This window comes from Cyphomyrmex costatus, unplaced genomic scaffold (genome assembly GCF_001594065.2).
Source record: "Cyphomyrmex costatus isolate MS0001 unplaced genomic scaffold, Ccosl1.0 scaffold216, whole genome shotgun sequence".
Lineage (NCBI taxonomy): Eukaryota > Metazoa > Arthropoda > Insecta > Hymenoptera > Formicidae > Cyphomyrmex > Cyphomyrmex costatus.
Genome location: NW_017276214.1, coordinates 1,154,511 through 1,172,756, shown reverse-complemented (window position 1 = coordinate 1,172,756; position 18,246 = coordinate 1,154,511). Strand labels below are relative to the sequence as shown.

At 31.7% G+C, this 18,246-nt stretch overlaps 3 protein-coding genes across 3 annotated transcripts; all 3 read left to right on the top strand.

Annotated features, from left to right (window-relative positions):
- Positions 1-860: 860 nt before the first annotated feature.
- On the top strand, positions 861-4,722 carry LOC108773696 (peritrophin-1). The gene is made up of 5 exons (XM_018539598.1): positions 861-1,060; positions 2,172-2,366; positions 2,746-2,930; positions 3,966-4,198; positions 4,576-4,722. The coding sequence occupies exons 1-5, from the start codon at positions 1,012-1,014 to the stop codon at positions 4,604-4,606; spliced, it is 693 nt and encodes a 230-aa protein (XP_018395100.1). The 5' UTR covers positions 861-1,011; the 3' UTR covers positions 4,607-4,722.
- A 2,026-nt stretch (positions 4,723-6,748) lies between these two features.
- On the top strand, positions 6,749-9,040 carry LOC108773693 (probable chitinase 3). Its single transcript, XM_018539596.1, has 3 exons — positions 6,749-7,186; positions 8,151-8,568; positions 8,859-9,040. The coding sequence occupies exons 1-3, from the start codon at positions 6,922-6,924 to the stop codon at positions 8,884-8,886; spliced, it is 711 nt and encodes a 236-aa protein (XP_018395098.1). The 5' UTR covers positions 6,749-6,921; the 3' UTR covers positions 8,887-9,040.
- Positions 9,041-12,958: 3,918 nt separating this feature from the next.
- Positions 12,959-17,588, top strand: Cpap3-d (cuticular protein analogous to peritrophins 3-D). Its single transcript, XM_018539597.1, has 5 exons — positions 12,959-13,051; positions 14,323-14,541; positions 15,470-15,737; positions 17,065-17,199; positions 17,400-17,588. The coding sequence occupies exons 1-5, from the start codon at positions 12,997-12,999 to the stop codon at positions 17,413-17,415; spliced, it is 693 nt and encodes a 230-aa protein (XP_018395099.1). The 5' UTR covers positions 12,959-12,996; the 3' UTR covers positions 17,416-17,588.
- Positions 17,589-18,246: the final 658 nt, after the last annotated feature.

Sequence of the window (18,246 nt, the reverse complement as noted above, 5' to 3'; positions counted from 1 at the left end):
GAATAATGTGACATTGGACAGTAACATTGTAGTAGAAATTAGTTTTTCAGAATTGAAGCGAGAGCGAAGGTGAATGTTAAATGACTTTTAAGGAGAAGAAAACCTAACAAAAAGCTGTCATTTCCTGGCAGTCAGTGATGCGTAATTTACTATTCTTTATTTGAAACCGTTTAGAAATGCGGATAAATAATTCTCCAGATGTTAACGCTTTCTTAAATTTTTTTAAATATTCACTCTCTTTAGATTAAATTTTCGATTTTTCCAAGCGTTACCAAATTTTTGAATATTTAATAAAAATAAAATTTTTTAAAAACCATATTTTCTTCCTATTATAATATTTTCATATATTATTTTTATATCAATAATTTTATTTTTTATTGCATTTTTTTTTAATTATATATAATTCATAATTTCATTTTCCATATATTTCTATTTATTTAATTGTATTTTACAGTGCAATAAATTTCATCCTGCTCATCTGTAAACATTAATTAAATCTTCTTAAATTAATGGAAAAAACAATATAATTAAAACATTGGAGAAATTTCCTGGCATTTATCCGTTATGGTAATTGCGAAGCAGCAGGATTGTGACATGTATTTTTATCATTACAGAAAAACGGAACGAAGGACATCGAAGTGAGAGCGTTGAGAAGAGAGAGAAAAGTAAAGTTTCCTCTCTTTCTCTCTCTCTTTCTCTTTCTTTGTCCCTCATCTATCTTTTCGATTTTCATTCTCGACGAGTGTCCGTCGATGAAAAGTGACGGCGAAAGTGGGATTTGCGTGTGGTAATAGTGGGGATTCGCAAGGTATACCCAGCCGGCGAGAAGCCGAAGAGCTGCAGTTTCGCGAGGGCGACCTCGGACCATTTTAAAGAAAGACTAAAAATTAAGTAGCTTAATTTAGACGTTTCCCGCTCGTTTCAGTGAACCTTTGTGCGAGGATCATCCGGATCATCTAGGATCATCCTGCGACGGATCATCCGACAAGAAAGCACAAGCAAACCGAAAGAATGTTCACGACCGGAATCGTCACGTTGCTAAGCGCAATCGCGCTGACACGTAAGTATCAATCATTCATTTAAGAAGATCAAAAAGAAGTTGGAAATGATAGAAACGTTTTAAAGAACTGTTCTCTACAAAGAATAGATTTAAAAATCCTCGTGAAAATGTTCTCTTGCAATATTAAAATTATTGCTATGCTTAAAAAATAATTATTATATTGCTATCATATTGCCATTCTCTCATAAAAAGAATTAATTAGTTATAATATAATCTACTCTAGAGAAACACATTTAAATATAAACTGATCGTAAATTTTCTAAAAAAAAAACAAAGTAAAAATTTATTAATTGTGTAACAAAAGATACCGAGTACGTCGAAGTGCTTATAATTCGTTCTTTAAATTAACATTTTCTAAATTAATTCGACTAATTATAGTAAAAAATAAATATTGTAAGAATATTTTATTTATCTTATTATACATAAATATTTTGTATTAATTATAAAATTGATATCATCGGCATTTATTCTGATATTACTTTATTTATGAACTTTAATTATGTTTATAATATGTAATATTAGACAATTATATTAAATTTTTCTTTCAATTTGAATAACGTATATATATACATATATATATAATATTAAAATCTTCAAAAATTTAAATACTTTTTGATATTCGTTACTTCTTGATAATACATTAAAAAGAAAAAGCAGTATAATTGTTTAAACATATATAATATAAACATAATTAAAATTCGGTTATAAAATAAAATTGGAATAAATATCGAGGGTATAACTAATTTCATGGCTGATATAAAATACTTATGTTATAAAACAGCTAAAATATTCTTATCTGGAATTGCAACAAGAGTAAAGAAAGAAAATGCGAAACAGAGTAGGTTCAGTGGAAATATCTGTTAGAATTAACGCGGAGACAGTATGAGAGCGAACTTTCTAAATCGTAAATGTCAGTTTTCTCGTTCGGCGAGTTGCATAAGCATAGTCGTGCGCAGCTAAGACAAAATTACGTAATGAACGACGAAATAATGCCGATCCAAGAATTCGACGGCAGGTCGGACAGGTTCGATTACCTCCGTCTACCGGAAACGCCACATTGGTTTCCGCCTACGGTAAGACCGCGGTAGTATTATCGTCGACAACATTACAGACGCCGCGTTCAATTGCCCGAACAAGGACGGCCAATACGAGGACAGCAGGCAATGCGACAAGTATTACGAATGCATCGATGGCCTAGCAACGGAGAAGCTGTGCCCGGACGGTCTTGTGTTCGATCCCTTGAACCGCAAGGTCAACAAGTGCGACCACGTCTTCAACGTCGACTGCGGTGACCGTCTCGAATTACGTAAGACAAACGCAATGATATTTCATGAAGAACCGTTTTGAAAAATCAATACATCTATTGTTGATATCGAGTACAATTTCTTATTTAATGATTTTTTTTTATGCAACATCTAGAATATTATCTTTATTAGTAATTATTAATTATATAAAGTTTTCTTGTTAGAAAAATTATTATTTTTATAATTATATAAAAAAATATTTCTGTCTATATTCTTATCTATTTATATTTGTGCAATAAAGTGCGTTTTGTACTTGATTGATATGTCTAATTTAATCAGTATTATATAAATACGGTATTTATTCATTCACGTTAAAATGTTGAATATAATTTTACGATAATAAAGCTGCACGATCGATTGATTGACTGTCTTCGTTAATAGAACCTCCACAGCCAACGAAGAAGTGTCCGCGACGAAACGGTTTCTTCGCGCATCCCGACCCGACAGTGTGCAATGTCTTCTACAATTGCATCGATGGAGAGGCAATCGAAATCACTTGCACCACCGGGCTGCACTTCGACGAATATAGTGGAACTTGCGTATGGCCGGATAGCGCAGGTCGCGAGGTAAGATAATTTACTTTCTAAAATTTTTAGAGCTAATTGTCACTGAAGAATAAAATCTCACTCTTACAGAATAAAAATTGAACCACTTTTTTTAAGACTAGCTCAATTTTTACTTTTTAATTCTATTCCAAAAAGAACTTAAAGAGTACACTGGAGCAAAAATTGACTGCGTTAATTAGAATTTTATAGTTGAAAATGTATAAATCAGAATTTTCTGATTGGATCTATTATAATTCTGGTTAAGATCAAAATTCTGATTTATATGATCAGAATTTTCATTTTCAACATGAAATTTTTTTCAATGTAAGAAAAAATTTATTTTATTTTACCAGTTACGACACGCGGTGTGTGTTACAATAAGTTAATTGACGTTAAAAGTTCCAAGAACGAAATCTTTTACATTATACATGTACACGTAACGTAAACGCATTTCGCATAATCTTAGAGTTGTTCCGACAAAAGTTTAGAGCGGTTGATTCAGAACTGTAACAAAAGCTATGTACTTCTCCGAAGTTAGATCTTTAATTGAGAGAAAGTACGCACTTCTAATACACCCCACAGCGTCTATACTTTCTCCCAATTACAATTACAGATCTTCGGGTAGGTCTCAGATATTTCCTTGCAATTATAGTAGGAACTAAACAGTGCAATTCTGTCAGCATTTGAAATTAGGAATCAGTCAAATAACATTCAGAACATGCGAACAACGAAATCCTAATCTTTTGCTATATACAATATAATATTTTCTATTAAATTTTTTAATACCTATCTTTTTTAAATATTTATTGTAATACCTATCTTTTTTAATTAAGTAAAATGAAAGTATTCGTAAAACAAAACTTAGAAACTAAAAATTAAAAGTTGTAAAATAATATAAAGAAAATTAGAATGCCTAATATTAAAAAACGAGAGAAAACATTCAATTTAACGAAGAAAGGCCAATAACAAATTTTTCGAGAAATCGTTAAGTTGAGCTGAAATCAATGCTCCTCAATGCAACAACACAATAACGCAGAAATGTGCTGTATGATACAGGGCTGCGGAGTCTTAGGCAAGAAGCTGAAAGACGGCTTTGAGTGCCCAAGCGAGACCCAGGTAGACAGTAGAGGCATGGTAGTTGACCATCCTAAATTTGCGCATCCCGAGGACTGTCAGAAGTTCTACGTATGCCTAAATGGTGTGACGCCGCGCGAACAAGGCTGCAGCGATGGCACCGTCTACAATGAAGAGCAGCAAAGGTGTGATACACCTGAGAACGTCCGTGGATGGTACGAGTTGATTATTATTCCGTCATTTTGTTTTCATATTAATGATCTAGCAATTAATATAATCACCAAAAGATCAAGTTCGAGTAAATATGTTGACATCGTCTGAATACATATTAAATAAAAAAACTTCAATGATCCCAATAATAAACTTTTTTAATATTATATGTTCAATTTAATTAATTTTCAGTTATAAACATTTTTTAAGATTTAATTTCTTTTTTGCTATTTGTATAACAAAATTATTAAGATATTATAATATTATTATTATTATTATTATATAGTTACATTTTTATGAAATTTTATTTTGAGTTAATTAAGTTACTGTCGTGCTTTATTTAAAAGTTCGGAGAATTTAATAGCTGTTGTTTACCTTGCAGCGAGGACTGGTACAAGGACGAGAAGCCGTAAGGAAGTCGTCCACACTCATCTGTCCCGCATCGGGACGCCGCACATTCACTTTAATCACGTGTCACCTCCTTCGCCCAGCGTGTAACTCCATGTGTGTGTTTAGCTATTTGAATGTCTCGGAATATACATTTTATTTTTACTTTATTAGTCTTCGATCAGTTAATCGAAACCTGATTTCCTTTCCTTAGTTTCCTATTAATTAAAACGCCTCGGATTAAAATTGAGATAACATTTTTTTTTAAAACTTATTCAATTAATTTAATTATTTATGTAACGAAAAGAACTTATAATAATAATGAATTTGAGTAAATTCGTATAATTAACCCAAGAAATCTTAAATAGAAATTATAAATATTTTATCACGGAAATATTTAAAAATTTATATTGTTATAACAATATTATTTATTTCGACTATTAGTTAAAAATGTATATAGACCTTTTAAACCTACAAATATTTCTTTTCTTTTTTATTTTTCGGGTTTCAAATAAAACATAATTTATGTTATATGGCAAATAAAAAAAGAAAGAAGATGCTATTATTAAAATTAGTTAACTGTGACGACACATTCCATTAATAAAATAACTTTAATTTTTCTCAAAAGAAGTTAATGGTGACTCAATTGTCGATCAATTCTTGAAACAATATTCAAGGAACCTGCAAAGGCCTTGAATCATTCTTGTTATGAGATCAGTTGACTATCACTTTCTCCTGAACTGCTCTCTTGATTCTCGTTCTGCAATTCACTTTCTCTCTCTCTCTCTCTCTCTCTCTCTCTCTCTCTCTCTCTCTCTTTCCTTCTTTCTCTTTTTGGTATTATATACGTTATTCGTACAAAATACGAACGAGAGATGCACTTACTCGTTCTACTTTCTCAAATGTTTGTTAATGGCAAAGTAAAAAGCTCTTACGCCAAAAAAATAAAGAAAAAGTAAAAAAAAATCCAGATTATTCTTAAGATGCATCATAAAATAAATTTTAAATTTATATAAAAAGAAAAGAAATATTAGAAATAAATTATTATAAAGTAAAATTAGTAAAGCGTCACAAAAAAACAATTTTATCTTTTTAGTAGTAGGTTAAATTATTTATGCACAATATTCTCTCTCTCTCTCTCTCTCTCTCTCTCTTTCTTTTTCATTTAACTTTCCAATTCATGAACGTCTGTCGCAAATGCCACTTACTGAATATTTTTCAAAGATTAAATCTATGTTAAAAAAAATTAAATTTTGTATTTTATACAACGTAACAATGTCTAGTTATTGCAATATCCTATTTGTAAATATAATTTTATTTGAAAATAACTCAAGAATTTTTTAACGGTATATTTTAATGCTATTGCGAAATTAAATGACGTTTTATAAGTCTTCCATTTATTATTAAATCTATGAAATCATATTTTTCTTGTTCGCGAGTTATGAAAATTATCAATATAACTCTGGTACTTTCAGTTTTTGAACATGGCCAGAGACACTACCGCGTCTCCTGATATATTAAATAAATAGATAATTGTTTTTATATCTACTGGATCGTTACTTTTGTTTTCTCCACAATCCACAGCTATGAAAAAATAGTTTTAGATCTGATATATAAATATGTAATTGACATATAAGAGTATTCTATTAATTTATTATATTAACTGTTCTGTTAAATAAATAAATAATTGTCTTTTCAACGAATCCCACGATTTCTCTCGTTCCGCTTTCAAAAATATCTCGGACTAATAAAATTAATCAAATTCCAAGATAAACGTAACACAGCAGTCACGTTTGCAATGCGAATTCCAAATGTGAAATGAGGGATGCAAATCGTGAAATGGTAGCACAACAGCAACGACCCAGTCTCACCGTCAGTACCCGGAAATGTCTGGAATTTATATGCACCGATAATAACGCAATGCAATAAAACTTGCGTCTATGCGTCCAATAGAATGCACGTGACGGGAGAAAAAGAAGTAGTGAGACCATTACACGATCAGAAAGAAAGAAAGAGAGAGAAAGACAGGACTTTCGGCGAAAGGGGGGCGAAGCCGGGAGAAGGGAGGGTCAGGGAAATGTGCAGCAGCAAGGACCCACCAAGGTGGTGGCGAGACTGTCGAGTGAAACAGAACCCGTTTACCCGTTTCGGACCCGCAGTCACGTTTTATCAGCGTCACGACGCGCTGCAGACAAAGAAAAGGACGAGGACGATAAAGAAAAAAAAAGGAAGGGAAGAAAGGGGGAAGGAGAGAGAAAGAGCCTACTCAGGACAGTAAATTTAACTGCTTCAAGACGGAGATCTGAAAGACTTCGTAAATCTCTTTAGGACTCTCTTCAGGATGTTAGAAGTGGGAAAGCACGTGCTTCTTCATGGTCTTCTACCACTAGTGATTCTGGCGACCTTGAGCGAAGCTCAATTCCGGTGTCCAGAGCCTAAGGGTTTCTTCCCCGATCCCGAACAGTGCGATCTTTATTACGCCTGCGTGGATGGTCAGCCTGAGGAGAAACTTTGCAAGGATGGACTCGTCTTCAGGGATGATAATCCTAAAAAGGAACTCTGCGATATACCGGCGAATGTGCCTTGCGGTGACCGCACGCTTTTGCGTAAGTTCCAAATTATTAAATCCTCTAAACTTATTATAGATCTTTTTTAATTATTATAATTAGATCCATCTAGATTATCATGAATATAATAAATTAAAAGAAAATTCGTGGTCTTTTGTCGTTTTGCTCTTCAGATTACAAATTAATTCTTTGAATTATTGTAATATATGCCAATCAAATAATTTCATGCATAAAAATATTATATACTATTTACAGAAAAATATTTTTATTATTATATCTTTATTATTATCTTTATATTTATATGCTGTTTCCAAATTGATAAATTTCTCGTTCGAAAAGGAGTTTCTTCCTAATAATAGTTATTCAAATAAAGAAATTATATGTGCGTGAGAGAGAGAGAGAGAGAGAGAGAGAGAGAGAGAGAGAGAGAGTTCTTCTATACTTTATTCATATTCTCCTCAACAACTCGACAAACTAGAAGAATGGCAGATTAAATAGTGTCGTAAAAATAGAACTCGATATAAACCGGTTTTTGAACGAATGAACAAACGAATTCTGTCTCTATCTCTATTTTTTTTTTTGCGTTTTCTTATAGGTAATAATAATTTAACATAATTGTATAAAGAAAATTTTAATTAAAATTTAGCAAAAAGTATATTAAAAAATAAAATAAAACGCAAGATAAATTTAATAAAATTATAATCAAATTTAAAATAAAAATATTTGATATGATTTTTTAAATCTTTATTTTAGAAATCAATATCAATATTAAACATTATTCATTCTAGCGATTGAATATTTAATTTAATCGCTTTAATTAAACAAATAGATTTTATTTGTAATTATAAATTTCTAGACAAAAACTTGGATCTCAACAGAAACACATTCTAGTGTATTACAATTATAAAATCATTAATATACATTATTAAGGCAAAACTCAAGTAATTATATACGCATTAATGTTATACAATATATATAATAATATATTACATTAATTAAACAGAGGAGCCACAACCTAGCAAAGGCTGCCCGCGTGCAAACGGCATTTTTAGCCACGAGGACCCGACTGCGTGTGACCGTTTTGTCAATTGCATCGATGGAGTAGTACAAGTAGTGCCCTGCCCGCCCGAACTAATCTATGAACCCAAAATGTCGAGCTGTGTTTGGCCGGCAGATGCCATTCGCCTATGCGAAAACGTAAAACGCGATATCCTGGACGATGGCTTTGTATGCCCAGACGGCGACGTCGCCGGCCCGTCCGGCAGAATCTTGCCGCATCCCACGTATCCGCATCCCGAGGATTGCGCCAAGTTCTATATCTGCAAGAACGGTGTAGTACCGCAAAAGGGCCAATGCGAACCCGGCACCGTGTACAACGAGGACAGCTTCAGATGCACGGAACCAGAATCTGTGCAGGGATGGTGAGCTTCTCTTTTCTTTTTCTACATTCTTTATATTATTTATAATATATATATATATATATAGAGTAATTTTCATAATTTTTGTGTATTTTTAATAACAGATTTTCTTATAAATTTTAAAGTTGATTTCTCAGTTTTTTTATTCTTAATTCTTTGTCAATTATTCTTATATTATATGTCGATAACTGTTTGCTAACGTCTCTATTTATTTTTAATTTTCTTGTCTAAATTAGGCTTACTTTGAAAAGTACATCTTAAATTGCTCTTTATAACAAAATACAATGTTTCAGCGAGGATTATTACAAGCGTAAGAACTGAGTCGGAGAAACAAGTTAACCGCAACGTGTGTAATGCTCATCTTTTTACTCATAGGAACAATAAATGCATGCGATACGCATGCTTACGTAAAAGTTGCTGCATGATCTTTGCGAGAGCGATCGCGCTTTCGCCCTTCCCGCGACGAATCACTACCCCTTTCTCCTTTTACGTAAACAAATTTGCATTCAGAAAATCCGTAATAAAGCCGTTGTTGGTTGCGGATCATTAACTCGCGCCCGCGAAAAGAAAACCCCGCGTTCCGACGATATCAAGTTCTATATAATATCGGTTAGATAAACCCTCCGTTCGAACCGGTCCAATTTTATATAATTATCGATTATGTCGAAATTTTATTGTAAAAGCACGTAAACGCAAGACAAGCGCCCGCAATTCCGCGATTAAATAACTTAAGCAATCAAATTTATTTATTATATTCTAATAGGAAAATAAGTGTTTCATTTTGAATACTATTTTTTACTGTCATTTAGTATAACATCATTTTTACTAAATGTTGTAATTTTTACAACATTTAGTAAAAGAATCACAATTATTATAATTATTATTACTTGATAATTATATATATTTTACATAGAGTATGGCCAGAAATTTGTTTACAAATTTTTTTACAAATCTAGAGTTTACAAATTTATAGTTTATTTTAGCCACAGATTTTTACTAAGTTATTAGTCAAAAGTTTTTAATTAGTTTTTATAATAAACTAAAATTTACTTAACATAATGACTTATTATAATACTTAAACATAAGATTCGATATTTATTTTCTGTCCTCTAATATATAAATATTAATAATAAAACTTAATTCTTTTACTTGCTGAGAATGAAAGTAATATATAAAAAAGAGCCAATATTTGTATCGAAATATACATAATGTAGAATAGGTTCAACTTTTTATTTTATTAAAAATATTAAAAATGTTTAGGCAAGTTCTAACATATGTGAGAAGTACACAATATAAAGAGACTAATAAAATATTCAAACATTGCAATATATTTCATTTTATTTTTAAAAATAATAATATTATTTCCCTTAAATCCTGAAAAATGTTCTTGACGAAAATAATCTAATTATTTAAGCTAAAAGCTACAAAAAGATTAAGAATTTCCTAAAAATAGTATTTTTTAAAAATATAATGTACTATTTTATCAAAAAAACTTTAAGAATACATATAAAATAAATAAGATCCTTATTATTATAGGAATTATCCATTATTTAATAAAGAATAATATTTAGTTTTTAAATCCGTTTAAGTTGAAAAAAAGAATTTAAGTAATAATTCAGAAATTTCAAAATAACTTTAGTAAAGTATAATAATTATCAAATTTATCTATTGCATTGATATAATAATTTAATATAAGTGCTAGTATCATATAATATAAGCCAAATCGTTAGTATTTATCGTATGTTTTAATGAGCATGACTTTCTCTGACGCGAAAATTGCATTTCAAAAACCTCCTCACCCCACATTACTCCAGAAATACACTCGCAAAATTATATCTTCAAACGCATCCTGGATTTCTCTCCGCCGAGTCAAATGTCAGCGTGAGAATTAATTAAACCATTCATCATAAGATTTTACATTGCAACATCTGACATTACAGATGTTATACCTTCAGTCGCATTTACTTTTGAGAACTTTTGGCACTTTAATATATATATATATATATAAAAGCAAAGTCAAATCAATTATAACAAATTACAAAATATTGACATTTTTTGTAGTTTATCACAAATTGTTTCATTATTTGCAAATTATTTGCTTCACAATTTTCATTAAACAGTATTGAAAATTTATTCTTTATATTTTATATACTTTCAAATATTGAAAAACTACTTATAAAAACTACTCGGCGATTTGGCGAGATTTACGGTGTACAATAAACATGCCACGAGCGAGTTTTCCAAGCTAACAATTTCTCTTCATTTGCCTGATAGCAACCTTTCTCTTTACATAATTCGCGAAGCGCTCGAAATATATCAATTTGCATTTTGTTTGCAATGTGATAAATTCGATAAAAATAAATTTTCTGTTCTTTTAATACGTTTGTAAGATAAAATGAAATTAAAAAATAGAATGATATAAAAATATACTAATATAAAAAATATATCATAATGTATACAATGTAAATATTTTCACAAATAAGATAACATGTGGATTTTCTTTTCTTTAAACATTTATCTATTATATTATTTTATTATCAATATCGATAGAACGAAGCATAGGATACCACACAACTTCTTTACTAAGATACATTATTTTCCTTATGTTTCTCTAATATTACTCGTATATTTTAGAACAATTGGTTCATAGAAAGTCTAAATTAATTAACTGACCGTCATCATGACGGTTTCAATTCGAACGTCTGATCGATCTGTCGACTTGTCTGGCTCGCCTCGGCTGCTTTCACTATCCGGCAATCTGGTCCCTCCTCCTTGGGACCAGCGTGATGGGTCTTGCGTAAGGCTGGCTAAGACTCCAGGGGCCTCACCGATGTTTGTACGTATATATCAGCGTTCGCCTCATGTTAATATATCGAGAACACATCTATCAGAGTACACGTTTTAGTTATTACACGTGTTCGTCAATTATAACTCATTCAGTTGGTGCATATTACATCGTCTTTGGGATTAACCATTACACGTAACATGTCCTTGCTGAATTACCATATTCCATTTTCTCCGGAAAACTCGCTTTTCTTTTTAAAAAACCGCTTTTAGCTAAAACGTGTATATGCACGCACAAGAGATTGAGTTCTCATTAATAATTATAAATTAAAAAATTTGGAGTAGATATTTTCTGTGATTATATAATTATATTATCATAATATATTTATTATATCATTAATCCCTAAAAAAATAACTGTTTAAATTGGACATAATTCATTTGAACAAAAGCCATTAAAATTATAATTTCTTAATTAGAAAGAACTCCCTTGATTAATAGCGATATCTTTCAAGTACATCTACTACAATAACACATTATGAACGCAATCTTTCAAACTGTTATTTATACGAAGCGTCGAAAGATACGATAATGTTTCCATTTGCACTGCCGTTCACCGAAAGCGCATAAATATTATTATACGGCATTCAGCATGCGGAAAAATAACGATCGTACTTGTGCAACATAGTTGAGTGCAGAGTATTTGCGTCGAGGACGTTGCATCCTTAGATATTTCGAGAGGTGCAGGAAGACTGTGCTTTGGCATTAAGTCTAACGTCATCTTTTCACACGCGATGCGTTCTCTCGCGATTTATCGCGATGCCGCGAGAGATTAGAATGATTAGAAAAATGATGATCGCAAATCGCTTCTGCGGTCAAGAAATATTCTTCGTTTCTTCATACAAATGATTATGTAAGACGTACTGAGTGCTAAACTGCTAAACAAAGATTTCTCGACAACTTTTCTGATGATTGCCGCAAACGTGCCTATTATTGTTGCTATATCGCTTAGACTTAATTAACTTATCAATATTCAATTATTATGTCTAGCTTTTTTCCCTTAGATTTTGCGTCTTGATGTCAGGCAATGTGTGTGTATCAAAATTTAAATTTCATTAAAAATTAATTCGTAAAATAATAAAATTTAATTTATCATGTCTCATGTTGCAAAAAATACCAAATCCAAAGAACATCCAGCTATTACCTTCCGATCTTGGCAGAATCATTTTTATCTCATTAGCTTCTAATTCGCGACACTTTTGCAGGATTTATTGGCTGAGACATGTTTGCATCTGTTTTGTACATATTGTAGAGAACTCTTTCCCGACTTTCTCCAACAGCTTGGCAATTTATTCGGCTTAAATTCTCTTCTCTCTCTCCAAATCGATATATCTCGCGACACTGAAGGATTCAAGCGTGGCACCCGAACAATTCATCACGCTCGGCGCCGCTGGTCGGCAGCCCGAGCACGTATAGGCAAACCAGCAGTGATCAAAGGAGATCCTGGTGGGGTTTGGTAAAGCCGCGGTGAAGGGAGTGAAGGGTGACGGGACTGTTCGGAGGTGTACCGAGGCCGACACCTAAAGTGCGCGCCAATCGCCAACTCCGCCGTCAGAGACAGTAGTCAAGCCGAACAGAGTGCCGGAAAGATGAGCTATTCGAGGAGCGTGACCCTGCTGCTGCTCCTGGCAGTCCTGGCACGTGGTAAGTCCACCACCACCGCCACCGCCAACCACCATAACCCGCGAGGTAGTTACCTTCACCTCGCCTACGCGCGACCCTATACCTCGCATCGTGCGTGCATCTTCGCCTCGGAATGCGCTTCTCGTCTTCCTCTGTGCACCGAGGACTGCCTTTTCGCAGGCGTAATTACTTTCTTCTTCTCCATGGACTCCTGACAGATTGCGACATCACCCTCCGCGAGGCTTTCACCGACGAGACACCATATGTTAAGATCTGCGTGTGTGACATAACGGAGAACATTCCGAGGTGATCGATGAAAAATGTAACGAAACAATCTCGACGTAACTGAGTTGTGGAACAGGATGATTTTTTAATATTTTTTTAATAACACTAATTTTATTTTTTTTAAATGTGCTTAACATTTTGTTAATTTTTTAATGATTGTTGAATGCTTTATTTATATTTTGAAATTATTTCAAGAAAAAATCTAAATATTTTATTATTGTTTGTGCTGTTTTGTCTTTTTTTATATTTCTATATGTAATCATGATGCCTGTCACACACCTGTTGTCGCAACGCGCGTTTGCGAAAAAAGTTCAGAATAATCGACATTTACAAAGCTGTCATGCGAATCGAATCTTTTCAAGTCAATAAGTCAATCAAACTTAGCCGATAAAATACGTTTTTCATTGATACATATTTTTGTTATCACTTATTTGATTTGAGCAAAACAATATGTTGCAAAACATGTAATATTTTGAAAAAATAAGCACTAGAAGTATACAATTTTATATTTCGTACATTCTTTCCATATAATTATGATAAAACATTTTAACTTTGTTCTCCACATATACATATATTTATACATTTATATAACGATTAATATTAAACACTATAATATTTAAATGTAATGTATAATAATACAATACCATAATTTATTTTTATATATACATAATAAATTATAGCATTTTATTAAATATTATATACAAATAATACACATATGCAATTATTTTAGATTATTTTAATAATTATTTATTGATGTAATATTATTATATAATATAATTATTTATTAATATAAAAATCATGAATTATATAACTCATAATAGTATTATAATAAGTATAACATTGTAATAGATATGTATGTTATATAGAGAGTATTATTTAAATAATACTTTAGCATAAAAGATGTTACAACGAATATTATTCAACTACTGTATCTTAAAAATAAAAATGCATTATATATTATATTAGTGAAGAATGACTTTTTTGTCAAGTAAATTTACATTTCACAGCCCAAGGTGCTACCCTACTCGATGCCCCGCCATGCCCCGATCCTTATGGGATTCATGCTTACGCTCACCCTGAAGACTGTGGAGCCTTTTTCTTGTGTACGAACGGCACGCTGACCTTCGAATATTGTGAAAACGGACTTCTGTTTGACGGACACGGTGCCGTCCATAATCATTGCAATTATAATTGGGCCGTCGATTGTGGCCATCGCAAGGCTGACTGTAAGTACCATATTGCATTCGTAATATTCGAATCATCCCGTTACTTATTACATTACCTCAATAGTTTATAATACAATCTTTATTTATCTCGTTTAAAAGAAATATTGAATACTTAATAAGTTATGTAAAAATACTATATACAATATTAGAGCATAAGATAGAAACGACATAACATAAAAAATAAAATATGTTACATTGAATAAAGTTAATATTAAAGTTGATGCATTGTATTACTATATTTTATATATATATTTTTATACATGATATAATTGCTATTACATATATTGTTATTTATACTGTTATTTATATCATTATTTTTTTCGTAAAAAATTATGTATCTTATATATAAAGATATAATAAAAATTAGTCAATAAGAAAGAAGCTTGTCAGAAAAGTAAAAGTTATACGAAACAAGTGATTTTGGCGGCACTTTAGTGGGTCACCTTAACGCCAATCATTATGATTTCGCTTTCAAGCGAATCTCTTTGGATCACTTATCTCTCAACCGGCTTAACGTCTCGACGCAATCGCGTGACTTTCCAGTTTCCAGTCTTGTTTTTCATATTTTATTGCGCCAAAAAAGTTGACGCTAATAAAAAGCAGTAACAGCAGATCAATGCATTTTGCTCTACTATTACATGCAGGAAAAGAATCATAATGTAATGGTTAATGAACATTCTTTCGCGCGCGCGCGAATTATAAAAGAATTTAGAATTATATACTTTTGTGTGTGTAATATTTACAAAAAAAAAAACATAAAATAAGAAATCTTTTCTTTTATCGAATAACGTATTTAATTAATTTTCAAAGGCTGTATTCCGTTACTCATCGCAGGTACTGAAAATCCACAGTTTGTATATTATAAATTTTCAGTATTCGCAATGAATAACGGAACGTAGCTTAAGTAGGAACGCCTTCTTTTTTGCAGATACGCCGATTAGCAGCCCGGGCTGCGAGTATCAATTCGGTATATATCCGGAGAGCGACAGTTGCAGCACCAGTTACATCAAGTGTGTCCACGGTGATCCACTTCAGGCTCACTGCGACCCTGGCCTGGTCTACAATGCCAAGACCCATACATGCGTCTGGCCGGACGAGCTCATCCCCTTCTGCAACCCCGAAGCTATAGTGGGATTCAAGTGTCCGCACAAGCTGCCTCCAAACAGTCCCGCTGCCAAGTTCTGGCCTTACCCGAGGTAATGTACATGCTACGTGATTACATACGGGATACATTTCCGAGAAATCACTCGTATTTAATGAGAATCCATGCGGAAATAAAATTTGCGACGAGGGTCAACGCACTTCGGGCAGGCGACATATTTTTAATTCGCTTTCTTTCCTTCTTCATTTCTTGGAAATTTAAAAGAATTTAATTCCTTGATCTTTTGTAAGCATGCATGTTATTAATATTCTCTTTCTCAATACCGCGATTAATAATTTGTTTAATAATTACTTTAATTGCAAAACTTGTAATAACTTCTACATAAAGTATTCCTTTTTTCTATATTTATAGAAATTAATTAATTTCCTATTTTATATTCAAACTATATATATAGTTTGAATATTTTTCGAAAAATTACTGGTAACTAATTCGAGATTTTCAGTAACTCAAGATGTCTTATTATATTCTATTCTAAATTATAATCAAAATCTAGATTTGCATATATCCCCTGATAAAAATAGAAATTGGAGCTCCGATTTTTATTTTCATCAGGGTCTCATCATATAATCAGATTTTCACATAATTAATGCACTGTATAAATTACAGTTGCAATTTGTTAAAATTATGCGTGTAATTATTTAACTGCACACAGCCGCAATATATAATAAAATCTTTCATCCTTTCTTTTTCTCTATATTCTTGCTTTTATTACGAGGAAGATTTACTAAAAGGAAATATTGATCGAAGATCATGAGATTAAAAGGAGTCAACGTTGTTAAATGTCAAATGTTTGCGTAGTGCTTCAAATGAAGAACCGGTCGTCTTCTGAGAAAAACTGAGAGAAAGAGAAAAAAAGAGAAAGAAAAATAAATGTCGACGCGCGTATTTTATTCAAATATTTAATTTTTTTATCCCGTTAGTAAACACGTCATTCAGACAGATAAAAATAGAAAAGTTTACAATATCTTTTATTATTTAATATCGCAATAATTTAATACTTTTGAGGTACTTTTCACAGGTATTTTTTTTAAAGAAGCTATACGATTTGCGAGTTATTTCCATGCTTGATATATCTTAATATATGATTAAATACATAACGTTACATGAATTTCATACTTGTATCAGACGTAATATTCACGAAATATTGGTATCTATAATAACAATATGTCAAGACACAAAAATAAGCTAGAAACTTCTTTAAATTGCAATAACTTGCAATTGTAAAATTTTTTTTATTTACGGAGTTGTAAATTTAAAAAAAGAACAATTTTTATAAAATGCTGATATTAAACTATAATTTCAGATTTTTACATTTCTTATACATAAATAAAAAATTTACAAATTTATGGCGCGATTTTTAGATTCCCCGTACCCAGTGACTGCGGTAGGTTGATCACCTGTGTCGATGGACATCCGCGACTTCTCACCTGCGGAGACGGAAAACTATTCGACTCGGTGAGCTTGACTTGTCTGGACCCGGACGACGTTCCTCACTGGTGTGTACACTTTACATTTTAAAAACTTTCAATCAAAAACATTTATTTGATTAAAATAAAGCCAAAAGATATTTAATCTAATAGTATCGTCGATAAAAATTTATTTACTTTTCAAAATTAAGATACTAACTCAATTTAATTTAATACAGAATATACAAATATTTTAATTTTCTAACTATATATTTATGTGTCTCTTTCAGCTCGAATGGTATTTAAAGTGGAAGCACATTCCTGACAATCATTCGGAACTTTAAATCAATGAATTAGGCAAAAAGATATAATGACATCAGCTGAAAATTTACAGATAAAGTTAAATAAAAATTATACGAACAACTGTAAAAAAAAACTGAATTATCACAGGACAATATTAATTCTAGAAATTGTTTAAACTGAGGAAAATGTCGATTGTAAAAAATAAGAAAATTACAAACATAAATTACAACATGTTAATAATACAAATATTTTTATACAAGGAATAACTACAGGAAATTAATTAATAAGAAAAGAATTACAAAAGATGTACATTCCTATTAAATTTCATTTTAATTCGGCGTTGCCAATAGACGAAGATGTATCAAACGTAAATTATTATTAATAATAGACGTTTAAAGGGGACCAATTGTGTGTACAGTGCGTGAAGAGCAAGTACGATATGTAGTACATATAGTGTATTTATATGTAATACGATATGTAATACATATATAATGTATTTATGATAAATATAATAACAATGTACAGCCAGGCAACATTGAATAAAATCTGGACATGCGTATAAAAAATATACAACGTACAGTTTATTTCAATCGATCTACATATACGTGATACGAGCCTTATTGTTACGAGAGCGCGGGGAGGAGGAGGGGAAAAGGGGTGTGACGGAAACGGGAAAAATATTTACATCTCGACTGATACGAATGGTGAACGGTCAAGGAACCGAAAAACGAGATGTTCATTAATCAACATTTTATCAGTTAATAGTACGAACCTCCATTGAAAAGGGAAAAGAACTCGATCGGTCAAAGACATGAATGGATCGATAGATGTCTC